General features: G+C 42.4%; 1 protein-coding gene and 1 long non-coding RNA gene across 2 annotated transcripts in view; one reads left to right on the plus strand and one right to left on the minus strand.

Moving 5' to 3' along the window:
• The window catches only part of LOC121029879 (uncharacterized), a 158,122-nt gene that overhangs the window by 80,857 nt on the left and 63,198 nt on the right, over positions 1 to 14,067 (plus strand). Inside the window, exons 27-29 of the mRNA XM_040474338.1 lie at positions 4,659 to 4,776; positions 7,484 to 7,649; positions 12,692 to 12,830. Of these exons, the coding sequence (XP_040330272.1) occupies positions 4,659 to 4,776; positions 7,484 to 7,649; positions 12,692 to 12,830 (423 nt within the window). The remainder of the gene's footprint in view (positions 1 to 4,658; positions 4,777 to 7,483; positions 7,650 to 12,691; positions 12,831 to 14,067) is intronic.
• On the minus strand, positions 3,804 to 4,652 carry LOC121029890 (uncharacterized). Its single transcript, XR_005789956.1, has 2 exons — positions 4,378 to 4,652; positions 3,804 to 4,261 (listed from the first exon to the last, which is right to left on the minus strand). It is a non-coding gene; the product is annotated as an uncharacterized LOC121029890 (long non-coding RNA).

Raw genomic sequence — 14,067 nt, forward strand, 5'->3', positions numbered from 1 at the left:
CAGACAGGAGATGTTTAGGAGGTGAAATCAGTTGGCCAGGTGCTGGATTTATGGGAGGCTAAAGGAAAAGGAGGAATCTAGGGTGTCACCCAGAGTCTCTGACTTGGGAAAAAAAAAAAAAAGATGGCAGTACAATTATTATTTAATTGGTACAGAGTTGCCATTTTGGAGGATAGAAAAAAGTTCTGAAGATGATGGTGATGATAGTCACACAACAACGTGAATGTACTTAATGCCACTGAACTGTACCCTTAAAAATGGTTACAATGACCAATTTTATGTTATGTATATTTTGCCACAATTTCTTTAAATGGGGAAAAAATGTCAGTGCCATTAAGAAGAAGAAATGTGGAGAGGGAGATAATGAATCACAGCTCAGAAGCCTCAGCTGTGAATTCGTCCAATAATCTCCCACTAGGTCTCAGATACTTCCTATTCTGGATGTTCACTGCACTTTCTTATACAGTTGACCCTTGAACAACACAAGTTTGAATGCAAGGGTCCGGTTATACATGGATTTAAAAAAATTTTTTTTAACGTTTATTTATTTTTGAGACAGAGAGAGACAGAGCATGAACGGGGGAGGGTCAGAGAGAGGGAGACACAGAATCTGAAACAGGCTCCAGGCTCTGAGCAGTCAGCACAGAGCCCGATGCGGGGCTCCAACTCATGGACCGCGAAATCATGACCTGAGCCGAAGCTGGCCGCTCAACCGACTGAGCCACCCAGGCGCCCCTATACATGGATTTTTAATAAATATATTAGAGTATTATAAATTTATTTCCTCTTCTTTATGATTTCCTTAACATTTTTTCTTTCTCTTCCTTTGTTATACAAATATAGTATATAATACATATGACATACACAATATGTGTTCATTGACTGTTGATGTATCAGTGAGGTTTCTGATCAATAATAGGCTATTAGTAGTTAAGTTTTGGAGCAAAGCTGTGCACAGATTTTCACCTTTGAGGTGGGTCAGAACCCCTAACCCCTGTGTTGCTTAAGGGTCAAGTGTACTTCCATTACACCATGCTTCTATCATAAATCATGCTTGCATATCTAGCTGCCTCAGAAATGTAAGAACCTTGAGGGCAGCGGCTGCCTTCATTTCATATCCCAGGTGTGTACCTCCACCTTTGACGGGAGGATGGGGGTGGGGAGGGGCCCACAGGAAGTAGGGGGGGTTCCAGCCAGTAGCCTTTAATTCAATTATGTAATAACAGACCTTGTCACCATCTGCTGGCAGGAGTTTGGTATGAGGCTGAAAGAAGACTTGGAATTATTAGAAAAGGAAATGGGCATAAAAGCTGATCAAAAGAAAGAATAAGGGTTGTCCTGGGGTGACACTGTTCAGGCTGGAAACCATTTACTTGTTGTTGTATCAGTGCAATTAGTGGTATGATCTCCTCCAGCTGTGCTCAGCAGCATGCAACTGGAAGCAGAAAGCATAATAGCTGGTGAGATTCAGAGTTGGGGTTTTGCTAGGTAGCTGGGTAGTGAGTACAAAGAAGTAGAGACTGGAAGGTTCCTGTGCTCGACTGCAAGACCCAGTCTGGGCAGGGAAGGGAGAGAATTCAAAATGGAACTGACAGATGGAAGAGCTGAGGGAAGGACCAAAGGGCTGGATGACATCACGGAGCATATGTTGGGGGGATAAAGGAGGTTTATTGAGAGTGAGTGAGTGAAAAAACAGGGATAAAAGGTTGATATGGGAACTTAGGATGTTGAGTTTAAGTCTTTGGAGGTGATGTGGTCCCAAGTAACGACAAGGTCTGGAATGTGGCCCCCAAGTGAGTGGCTAAAGGAGAATTAAGTTTAAGGGGGATGATATTGAGCAGGTCAAGGAACTGGCAGGCTGGGGAATTGAAGGGTCATCTACGAGTAAGGGGAGGAATCCTCCTTGTAGGGCTGAAAACCAGGCTAAACTCCTGAACTTTGCAACCAAAACTTCCTGCTACTCTCTCTGCCCTTCCTCAGCTGCAGGCAGGGGTGGAAATGGAAGGACATAGTGGATGAGAAGTACAGGATAACACTTGGAAGAGGGCCCTGCAGCTCCTGGGATCTATATGCTCCTCAGAGGCTAAGGACTGGTTCAGCCATGCTGCTGCTGCCAGCCCCTTGGCCTGCAACCTCTGTGTGCTCAGCCACAGGCCTGGTGACTTTTTATTGTTGATATTCAATGTTTCTTTGGGGCACCTTTGGACATTGTGAACTGAACAATAGAGATAAGACTGGATTACACTGGCTTTGATCTGCTGCAGGACAGGATAGTCTGACTTTGTGGTTGCTGAAATAAGGGAAATTCTCCAAACTAACACCATCCTTTGTTCCCAAGCTTCAAATTACCTGATTAAAACGCTGAGACTTGAAAGGTAGGTTTAAAGCCAATGATTCACCTCACGTAGAGTTGTAATGATTTTAAAAGTCTCATACTCAGAATGTTTGATATTGAAAACATTCAGCCCTCAGGTAAAATGAATTACATTTTACTTCAGTAAGTGGAAGGGGTCATCTGAATCTCTCCCAGCGACCCAGAAACGGTAACAGGAGCCAAAAACCACCCCTATGGTTTCCAAAATGTCCCATAGAAGGTGAGACCCTCCCACTGAGAGTCCTTGCTATCGACAATGGAAGTGGGAATGAAAATCAGGTACAAGTATGAGGGGATCATGAAATCAGTAGGACCTGAGGAGTAAAGGAGGAGGGAGGGTCTAAAAATGACTCCTTGATTTCTGGTTTTTGGGACTGGGGGTTGTGGTTCTTTTAACATGGGAGGAGACACAGGACTGGGGTGGAAGAGGGTAAGGAGTTCAGTTCTTGCTTTTTTTTTGCTTGAGATGACCTGAAGCACTGCCAGCCAAAAGGAAGCAAGTTGGAAGCCTGGAGCTGTGGAGGGGACCAGGTGTGCAAATGTGAAGTCAGATGTCACTGGCGAATAGATGGTGGTTTTGGCCAGAAGAGTGAACACAGCTGTCCAGGACTAGGGGGAGAGTAGAAGGCTGAGGTGGACCCCAGGGGCCCTGGGCAGGGGACGATGTGAGGGTGGGGGCTCCACACCCACTGCACACCTCCTTCTGCTGTCTGTCTGTCTGTGAGGGCTGCCTTGTCTAGCGTAACCAAGACAGGCCTGAGGTGGCACTAGTCTCTGGCCTTTCCCTGTCACCCTCAATTCTACGACATCCTCTCATTAGCATGGACAGGTTCCTACTTCTTAACAAATAACCCTGGGGGTTCCTATGTGTCTCTCTACCAGGGCACAAGCATCCCTTGCTCCCCACCCAGCCTTGGCCACTGCTAGACAAACTTTATGTTATAATATAAATTATGATAACAAACTTTGTATAGCACCTCACAATTTATAAAATACTTTTCACATGCTTGGCACTCTTTTTTATCTTTAGTTTGTTTTTTGGTACTTAAAAAAAGTATTCCTTACACCAATCCTGTGAGTTAGGAATCATTATCCCCATTTTATGTATGAAAAGACTCAGATGGTAATTCATCTAAGGCCACACAGCTGTGGGTGATGGAAGTTGGTCTCAAAATGGGGTCCTCTGATGCTAGAACCCACACCTGTTAACTGCCCATAGCACCATTTTCACACCAGATGAACACAGTTAGGCATAAAGGCATCGAATCCATTCAAATGGGAAACCGCTCCCTCACCCCACCCTCTGTTACAGTGGGCCACTTAAGTCCTGAGATGATATAGAAACCAAGTCAAGATGCCAGCTTCCTCCAGTGGGTGTAATACAAAGATCACGAGCTTCCATTGGTATGAAGGTCGAAAACAGGCAAAACCCAACAAGATAATCTTTTAATGGTTTATTCACCTATGGTAAAACTACAAGGAAAAACTAGCATTGGTTAATGTAAAATTCAGGATGGTGATTTCTCAGAGGGCCATCAAAGGAGCTGACGACATTCTATTCCTCAGGCCAGGTAGTAGGTAGCTGGGCTTGTGTAAATTCTTAAACCAGACATACGTGAATTATGTGTTTGTACATAAACCTGCAACAAAGAGACAGCTATACTGCTGCCTACAAATAATAAGGTATTCGGAGGAAGAGGAGAGCACAGGAGGAAAAGAAGGAAAAGAAGGCAAGAGTCTGGAGAAAAACATGGCAGGCTAGGAAGGAAAATAGAGGCAGGTCTCTAGAGCCTGGATTCTAGACCCGGACAGATCTGCATTTAAATCTCAAACTTCATCTCTTAGGAGCTGGACAGGCAAGATCTCAGAGTGCCTCCGTTTCCTCATCTGTAAAAGAACAAAAGAGGTACATTCCAAGGTTGTCATAAGAATTAAGTGAGAAAACATGTAGCGCCTAGAATGATGTTAGCCACCTAATTCACGTTCTCCCTTTGCTTTCTTACCTCACCTCTCCCTCGCTCCGTGCCCACTCCTTCCGCCAGCACAGCTGAGTCTAAAAGCAGCCCCACTGCTCTTCTCCACAGTTATTTATAGCCAGGGCCACCTGTGAGCGGCCTGGAAAGGAGGCCTGCTGGCCCAGGCTCCGACGCCCGGCTCATGTGTCACCACAATCCAGACTCTGGCGCTGCGGCTGAAGGGCAGTGATATAAATAGTTCACGCTGGGGCCACCTCTTTTTTAGAGAGAAATGCTGTGCCTATCCAAACTTTCTTATAATGCTGCAGGAGTTTTCAGCCCCGGCCACGATGTTTGCTGTCTGCTGACGGGAAAGTCTTCCTCAATTTATGGTTCATACCCCATCCTTCTGAAGTGCTGGTTATGTTCAAAACTCTGCCAGAAAAGGTTTGTATTTTTTTTTTTAATGTGTACCACAATGAAAACTGGCTGAGTTTTTTGTTTTGTTGTTGTTGTTTTTTTGTTTTTTAATGTCTTGTGGTTAATAAGCACATCAATTTCAGAGAACATCTCTTGTTTTTTTTCCAGGGATATCTAATAACTGAAATCTTCACACGGCCCCCCAATATTCTTACCTGCTTTATTATTATTTCTCTTAGGCCTTATTATTTTCTGAGTTCTGTTTCTCCCTGGTCATTAATGAACACAATTCAAGCTTCCCACATTCCTTATTAATCCTCAATTTCCTCCCAAACCCTTCATGAAAACGCCACTCTGATGCCCTGAAGCTAATGACAGGTCGAGATCACAATCCTGGTAATCAGCCTATTTTTTGAGGGGTTGCTCTGTGTGCCTATCTTACTAGTAACCATTAAAAAAAAAAAGGAGTAGATCTAGAAATGCACAGGGCACTCATGTATTTACTAAGTACAGTGTTGAAAAATGGCAATTTGGAAACATTCTAATTTTTCTGTGTAAGTGAACACCTATTTAACAACCTAGGTTTCTTTCCCTTTCTTTCCCCATGCCCCAGCTTTATTGAGATATAACTAATAAATAAATTGTATATATTTAAAGTGTACAATATGACATATGTGTACAATGTGAAATGATTACCATAATTAATGAACATACCAATCACCTCACATAGTTACCTTCTTTTGTGTGTGGTAAGAACACTTACCTGCTCTGCTAACAACTTCCAGATATGCAATACATTATTATTAACTATAGGTACCATGCTGTACATTAGATCCTCAGAATTTATTCATCTTCTAACTGAAAATTTGTACCCTTTGACCAACACCTATCCATTTCCTACCCCTTGGTAACCACCTTTCTATGAGCTCAACTTATTGTTTTTTTAGATTCCATATATAAGTGAGATTGTACCATATGTGTCTTTCCTATCTGGCTTATTTTACTTACCATAATATTTTCCAGGTTCATCCATGTTGTTGCAAATGGCAGGGTTTCTTTTTTTGTTCATGTCTGAATAATATTTCTCTGTGTGTGTGTGTGTGTGTGTGTGTGTGTGTGTGTGCACACGCATGTGTGTGTTTCACATTTTTTATCCATTTATCCATCTACTGGGCACTTCAATTATTTCCATAGCTTGGCTGTTATGAGCAATGCCGCAATAGACATGAGAGTGTAGTAATCTCTTTGAGATACTGATTTTGGATACATACCCAGAAGTGAGAGGATCATATAGTAGTTGTACATGCCAAAGAATGAAACTGGACCCCTCACAAAATCTTTCACCTCTCACAAAAATTAAGTTGAAGTGGATTAGAGACTAAAAATAACATCAGAAACTCTCGGAGGAGAATGGGAAAAGCTCCTTGACATTGGTCTTGGTGATGACTTTTTGGATATAACACCAAAAGCATGGGCAACAAAAGCAAAAATAAATAAGCAGAACTACCCCCAAACTAAAAAGCTTCTGCTTAACAAAGGAAATAACAAAAATAAAAGGCAACTTACAGAATGGGAGAAATATTTGCAAACTATGTATCTGATAAGGGGGTAGTACCTAAAATATGTAAGGAACTCCACAACTAAACAACAATAAAATCTGATTTTAAAATGGGCAGAGGCCCTGAATAGATATTTTTCCAAAGAAGACCTACACATGGCCAATAGGCATATGAAAAGGTGCTCAACAGCACTACTCATCAGAGAGATGCAAATCAAAACCACAATGAGAGATCACCTCACACCTGTTAGGAGGGCCATTGTCAAAACACAAGAGACCACCAAGTGTTATCAAGGATGTGAAGAATAGGGAACACTTGTATACTGTGAATGGGAATGTAAGTTGGTACAGCCATGATGGAAAACAGTATGGAGGTTCCTCAAATAATTAAAAATACACCAACTCTTTCTTTCACTGGAGAATTTTATGTGTTTTTAAGATATACATAAAAATACTACCTTCTTTCAGTTAGATCATACGTTTCTACTTTTTCTTCACTTGAACATTAATATTTAAGATCCAGGGTTTAGGTTGCATGTTTTAAAAACATTGAAAAATGTCTATGCTTTGCTTATAGGTATTCCCTCAGGGCAATGTTGTCTGAATATGGGTTCCTGCTAGGAATTTATTTGTGATCCTCGTAACCTATCAGTGGTCATACAAACACATTGTGCTGTGTTCATGGTCACCGTGGTTTTATTTTTTTAATTTTTTTTTAACATTTATTTATTTATGAAACAGAGAGAGACAGAGCATGAACAGGGGAGGGTCAGAGAGGGAGACAGAATCTGAAACAGGCTCCGAGCTGTCAGCACAGAGCCTGATGCGGGGCTCGAACTCACGGACCGCGAGATCATGACCTGAGCCGAAGTCGGCCGCTTAACCGATTGAGCCACCCAGGCGCCCCTGGTCACCATGGTTTTAAACAAAGAGAAACACATTGCTTTAAATGCCTCACTCCAGGACTTACCTTGTCCAAAGGCATATACCCTGGTTCATGAATAGTTTTGTTGTTCTGTTTTTTAGATATTAACCTGTAATTATTATCCTATATTATATCGTGAAAATGTTTAACCAATATTCTTATTCAAAGATATTATCCCCATCAATGCTCATATATTTTTATATGTGTCTTAGAAACTTCTTAATATTTCTTTGTGTTGGTTATACCCACAGGCAGCTTTTCACGCCTTAAAGCTAACTCTACAGCTGATAGCCCCTCTCCATGACATTGTGGCCTACCTTTTCAGTTTTGCTAAACTTGGAAATTGCTCAACATGTGTTAAATTTCCTCTAAGTGCTAACCCTTTGAAAGGTGACTGGGGAGGAACTGAGGGCATTGGTAAGTGATTAAAGGTGATTCAAATCACCTTCAATATTTGCTTGAAATTCTATAAAGCTCTTCCTGCGCCCCCACCGCCCCAACTTTACTGCAGTATAATTGGCAAATAAAATTGTAAGCTATTTAAAGTGTACAATGTGATAACTTGATATGCTCACACATTGTAAAAAGATTTCTCCCATCTAGTTAATTAATATGAAGCTCTTAATACTTGGAAAGACAGAACTAAAATATTTTTTCATAAATGACAGTGAGAAGAAGGGCAAAGGGCAAAACGTCATAATATAGTGTCTCCAAACTAATTAATTCCACATTTATAGGCTAATCCATAAGGTAAAGCAAGTCAAGAGTGGCAAGCCTGGCTTTTTACCCTGTATCGGCCACTTGGTTACTGGAAACGGGACATTTTATTCTGTGGATCTTTGTCCATCTATAAAATTGGGATGATAATACCTGTTTCATGGAGATGTTCTGTGGATTAAAATCTCTGTAAAATTTCTACAAGAATGTACATCCCCCTACTGCACAATAGTTTTATTTCATTCCCTTTCTGGCCTATGTGAGCTAACATGTCAAGGTCAGAACCAAGCATTTATTGTCAAGAATTCTTGCAGACAGGGGCGCCTGGGTGGCGCAGTCGGTTAAGCGTCCGACTTCAGCCAGGTCACGATCTCGCGGTCCGGGAGTTCGAGCCCCGCGTCGGGCTCTGGGCTGATGGCTCAGAGCCTGGAGCCTGTTTCCGATTCTGTGTCTCCTTCTCTCTCTGCCCCTCCCCCCATTCATGCTCTGTCTCTCTCTGTCCCAAAAATAAATAAAAACGTTGAAAAAAAAATTAAAAAAAAAAAAAAAGAATTCTTGCAGACAGTCCTCTGTGAGCTAACAGTAGCCTGATGGTCCTGAATGATTGAGGCTTTAGTTTTATTTGCCAAGTGCTAATCCATAAACCCTAACTAAGCACTAAGTTCTAAGATGAATGCACAAGGTAAATTAAAGACTCTGAAATGCTTAGTAAGCTGGGTTAATCAAAAGTAGGGAAACTGATCTTGTTATTTGAATAATTTGACTCCCAGTCAAATTATGTCATTAGTTAATGTAAATGTGATAACATATTATAACAGAGTAGCTAAGGATTTTAATATTTTTTGACGTTTATTTTTGAGAGACTGAGAGAGAGCACGAGCAGGAGAGGGGCAAAGAGAGAGGGAGACACAGAATCGGAAGCAGGCTCCAGGCTCTGAGCTGTCAGCGCAGAGCCTGCCGCATGGGTTCATTCAAACCCATGAACCGTGAGATCATGACCTGAGCTGAAGTCAGACGCTTAACCCCATGTAGCCAAGGATTTTAAAGGATGAGAAGAGCCAACAAAATGAGCTAATAATATGCCTATTCTAACCTAGTGGTCTTCAAACAAGTGTAACATACTCTGAATCTATTCCTCTCTGGCCAGTGTATAAAGGAAATATGTTTGTGGGAGACCCTGACTTGTTTGCTGGTAGATTTGCATTGCGCTAATGAGCATGGAAGGAATCTGTAAACATTCAGATAGGAGACCCTAGGGGAGCGTATGAGTGGTGATCCTGGAGGAAGATTGATGCCTGTATCTGAGGACAGGCAGCATGAAGAAGGGATGGATTGGTGCTGACTCAGCAGAAAACACAGAATTTTCACAGGCTAATGAGATTGCAAAACTACTAGCAAATCTTCCATGTAAGAATCAAGAGAAGAAAGAAGTTCCAAAGCATGCTTAGAGCCTTTCCTTTTACTAATTCGGGGACTGTTATAAAAGGGGTTTACTCAGAAAATAAACTAAGACACTCTTAGAGGAGCTGCTAGATTTGGGGAGGGTATGGGGACCGGGCTTTAGATGAGGGACAGGAGAAAGTATGCCATCCCTGTCCTTGAGACACACGGAGATGAGATAGAAGCCTAGATAGAGCCAGAGTCATCTTTCCATAGAGGCTGCATAGGAACTTCTACAGCAGCTGGGAGGGCGGAGCCTGCGGGGAAGGTGATGTGGGGGGTACTTGCCCTCACTAGAATCAATGGAGAAGACTAGGAGGGATGGTCCTGGTAAGACAAGAAAAGGACTCTGGCAAAGGTGACAGGCAGACTGCACATGGCCAGTCCAGAGAATGGCGTACCTAGTGGTGTGACACTGAGGAACAGTAGGAAATGAGGCCAAATTGTTGAGGACCTGGAATTCAGGATGAAGGAAATTGGTTTCTTACTATTTATATGCTTATGAACCAGAAACCATTGAAACATGTGGGGCCCAGGCTTTCCAAGGTGTGCAATTAGAGGCATGCACCCTGTCATGTTGCCAGCAAAAACATTTGTGCTCCAGGGAGAATGTGCAAAGTTTTGCATACTCTGCTGAAAATAGATAAAGAGCAAACTGAACTAAAAAAAGAAAAATCCCACTCTGTGATAATCATCTTTTTAAAAAGCCTAGGTTGCTCAGTTCCTGGCCTGCTTCCCAGAGGAGACAAGGAGAGCTAAGGTGAAAAGAGATGGGTCTGTTCATATCCTTGCCCACCTCCTCTTGGCTATTGCCAAGCTATTTGGAGTTTGACTTTTGTGGGCTCATATGCTTTAAAATAATTTTTAAGGGGACCCTCCAGATCTCAGCTTTGGCCCTGCCATTTGACTGAGGAAGCAGCTCTTAGACACTGTGCACCAGCTCTGTGGACCTGCCCAATCCTTTCCTTCCCTGAAAGTCAGCAACTCCCTTTGGAGTCAGCAGAGGATGTAATCAGCCTGTGGGAGTTTACACTGTGATTTCCTTGTAAAGGTTTAGGAGGCCAATTAAAGCCCAAATACTGTCCACTAAACTTAGAGTTTCAGGAACTCTAGAGACAATCTGAGAACAAAGTGTGCTGGCTCTGAGTATTCACATGGAGACAGGGCCACTATGATTTCGACCTCACCCCTCCCCCTGCCCCCACTTCTCTCTCTCTCTGATTTCCCAAATAGGACCCTCCTGGGGAAGTCTCATTTGTTTCCTGATGTTTCCTGGCTCAGGGTCTCCTCCCAACCCCACCACCACAACTACATGGTAACCATCTGCCCCATCCTCACAGTCAGGCTTTCTGCCCTGCCCACCAGCCACCTCCCCTCCCACCAAGCAGCTGCTTGATGCCATGAGGCAAGGGAAGCCTAAATGAGGATGGTAAAGTCAGTTAATAACAAAGAAAAGGTAGTCCCTACCTCTGCATCTGTGTTTTAATGATAATACTACCTATCAACAGAACACTTTTGCTGGGAAGTGATCATATAAACATGCACACACATCACGTATATGAACAACAATGGAAATAATGAAAGAGAACGATTACCTGCAATCCAACCATTCTAACAAGTGAGATATTTTTATTTACCTTTACTGCCTTCTAGCCCTTGTCCAAACACACTTTACATTTCACAGAGCTTTAATCACGGGGTATATGCAACTTTATATTCCTTTTTCATTGTCATGGCAGAGGATTATAAACCATTCCCCCCTGGTTGCCGCTTCACCTGACAGCATGTAATGCTTGCAGACCGTCCCACTAGGCCTTGAACAAATAAGGTTCACTGATTACCACTAAATAGGGCTTCCATCCACCACCAAAATTCTTGTGCAGTTCACTCTAACATGACCCCTCTTCTGGAGGAAGTTTCTTTTCAGTCCGATATGACCATCAGATTTATAGAGGAGTCATAAAAATTTTGGTGATTGGGTCCAATTTTGCAGCGGCTGGAAAAGTACCTAAAAACCATTTTTCTCTTCTTTGTAAAGCATCAAATGGATATGAAATCTGGACTTCTCATGTTTTCCTAAAGCCAAAAGCATATATCACAAGTGTTGGCAACTATTCTCAGTCCTGGTTCTGCCCTGGTCAGGCTCTCATGGACAGCTTCCCCATTCCCTCAATTCCTCTTTCATCTAGAAATGTGGGAAGAAATCCCATGCCAGGACAGATAGGGTAGAAGGCTGCTCAAGACTGGACAAGCTATTGAGAGAGTAACTCTGCAAATGCCCCATGAATATCCCATCTGTCTTCTGCCTTGGGCTACATATCAGGCACAGAGATCAGTTTCCATAGTCTTCTTCCCATAACTGTGATGTCCTCTCAACTAGAAAGCTATCACTGTCCTCACTGGGAGTTGGCGAACATGTCAGATCAGCTGACATTCCAATAGCCCTGGAAGTGTGGGCCCACCTACTACCCTACTAGTGCTCCCTAAGGACTCATCATTTTCTTGCTTTGCTCTCCCATTCTGACTAACTCCTCTCCTGGGCCAATAATAGAGATGCCATTAAGTCATCTATACCCAGGCCAGTTTCTTCAACCCAGTACTGAGTGTTGCAAAAGGTCCCTAACTTAGATTTCCATTCAAAACACATGAAAGTCTACTTATGTCCAGTCCACTTTTGCAGTAAGGATCCAAAAAACAAATCAGTTTAGGATCTCTCACACCTCCTAAAATGATGATAATCTCCTAGAAGAAGGTGTGTGTGCGTGTGTGATGTGTGTGCACACATGCACACATATGGGTGTGCATATCTCTTGCTTGCCTTAGATGGTCTTGAGTATTCTTTAATCCATGAGCCAGTGAGAGAATGAGCCAGTGACAGAGAGGCTGATTTGTATGGCATGGTTGTGGGAAATGAATGCTGGTTTGTAATCTATAATAACTTCAAGCCCCTAACAGCTCTACTGAGACCTATATTTTCCCATTCCTTGTCATTCTTTTATTCAGTCTAGAGGCTATAGCCTTGTAAAATTTAAAACTTTCATTCAACAGCATGTTCTTATTCTGAAAAGCAAAGCAAATTTTTATCTTATTGAGGGAGGAAGGAAGGAAGGGAAGATAAATCAGACCTTGGGCTCTACAATATAACTTTGCTAGTCTTGCAAAACATATAATTAGCACGTTCACAAACAAAGAGAAGTACATTTAGGTAAAAAGTAAGCTTTGGAGGTGAATGATGGCTCATTAGGTTAGCCACGGTAGCCTGTAGGTCACACTATCTGACGAAAATGTCATCCGTCTTCCAGGGTCTGAGCTTCAAGAACTGCAGAAAATGATTGACAGCCTCCAGAGCCCCCAGGACCCTGCCCACGTGTCCCAGGCACTCCTCCTTCGAAGGGAGGTTATATTTTTGCAGTTTGATGCTGCGGTGCGGCACCTCATCCGGTAAGGGCTGGAGCGCCGGATCCTGTCCAGTTCATTGTGTAGGGCAGGTGCTTCTGAGCGACCACTGGGGGAGGCCACTCTTGGCAAGATTGAATACCGAGCTTAAAATAGGGCACAACCTGAGCCAGAGCACTGTGGCTACCGAAAGCATTCTGCTGCAAAGGCTGTCCAAGCAGCATGTGTTCTTGTCCGATCATAATATTCTCAATGTTATTAAATGTGCCTTAAATACAGTTAGTTTGCACAACCATCACTGCTTTCAATGTTCAGGCTGTTGAATTGGGAATGATGTTTTTCATACCTCTGAAGATGATTCTAAGAGTTTTGTTTATGTTTTTCAGCCCTTAATCACCTTTCAAAAGAACAGAATTTTCACTGCACGTGTGAAGCCAGTGGAACTGGCTGAGTTAAATTTATAAATTCAAATAAATAAATTGTGGGTATTAAGTGTTCTGCATACAAAAAAGAATGTCTATCTGGTTAATTAATCATGACTGATGAGAAAATTAGTTGGGACTGAAAGTCACACTGTTTCTAGGATAAATAATAAGTTTTGTATGGGAAGGGAAGAGGTCAGGCCTAAGGGTCTCTGCTTACTCTTAAATCGTCAATATCAATTAACTTCCTTTGATTAATTCCCAGTATAAGTATTTAGCCAAGGAGGAAGACCTCAGGAGGCTGTGCTCTTACCTGTGGATTATAATCACATTTCACTGCTAGCATGGGTATCCATAGAGGATGTAAATGTAGGGTTTGAACTGAACTGTATTTTCTCTTCCTATTCTGCATTTTCTTTACTCTGAGCATCAAGGATCTCTGGATTCAAATTAATTCAGCAGAAGAAAACAATTGGATGAATTGATTTCTTTTTTATTGATAAACAACTTTCTGAGCTGTAGCTTAGTTGAGCAGGTAGAATATAAAGGCTCCAATTTTTTCAGGATGGCCATTCATTAGTCCTCTGACTCTGAAACCCCAGGTCAGAATTTGGAAGGAATTCACGTAGGGTGAAGACAGAACTATACCCCGGAGGTTCTGTTTGGATTCCAGCTGTGCAGGGTTCAGCTTGCTACTGTTCTCCCAGAGGAACCATTCTGCTTCCCCTAGGAATTCCTTTGAGGGGCTTCCTTTGTCCTGGCACACTCAGTGCTCAGGAATAGAGGGCACTGTGTTCTATGTCTGGTTTCAGTATATTCAGTATATTTTTCAAAAGACTTTGGAGGGAACCACTCGGGAC

This window comes from Herpailurus yagouaroundi, unplaced genomic scaffold, assembly GCF_014898765.1.
Source record: "Herpailurus yagouaroundi ecotype Mexico unplaced genomic scaffold, PumYag 139, whole genome shotgun sequence".
Lineage (NCBI taxonomy): Eukaryota > Metazoa > Chordata > Mammalia > Carnivora > Felidae > Herpailurus > Herpailurus yagouaroundi.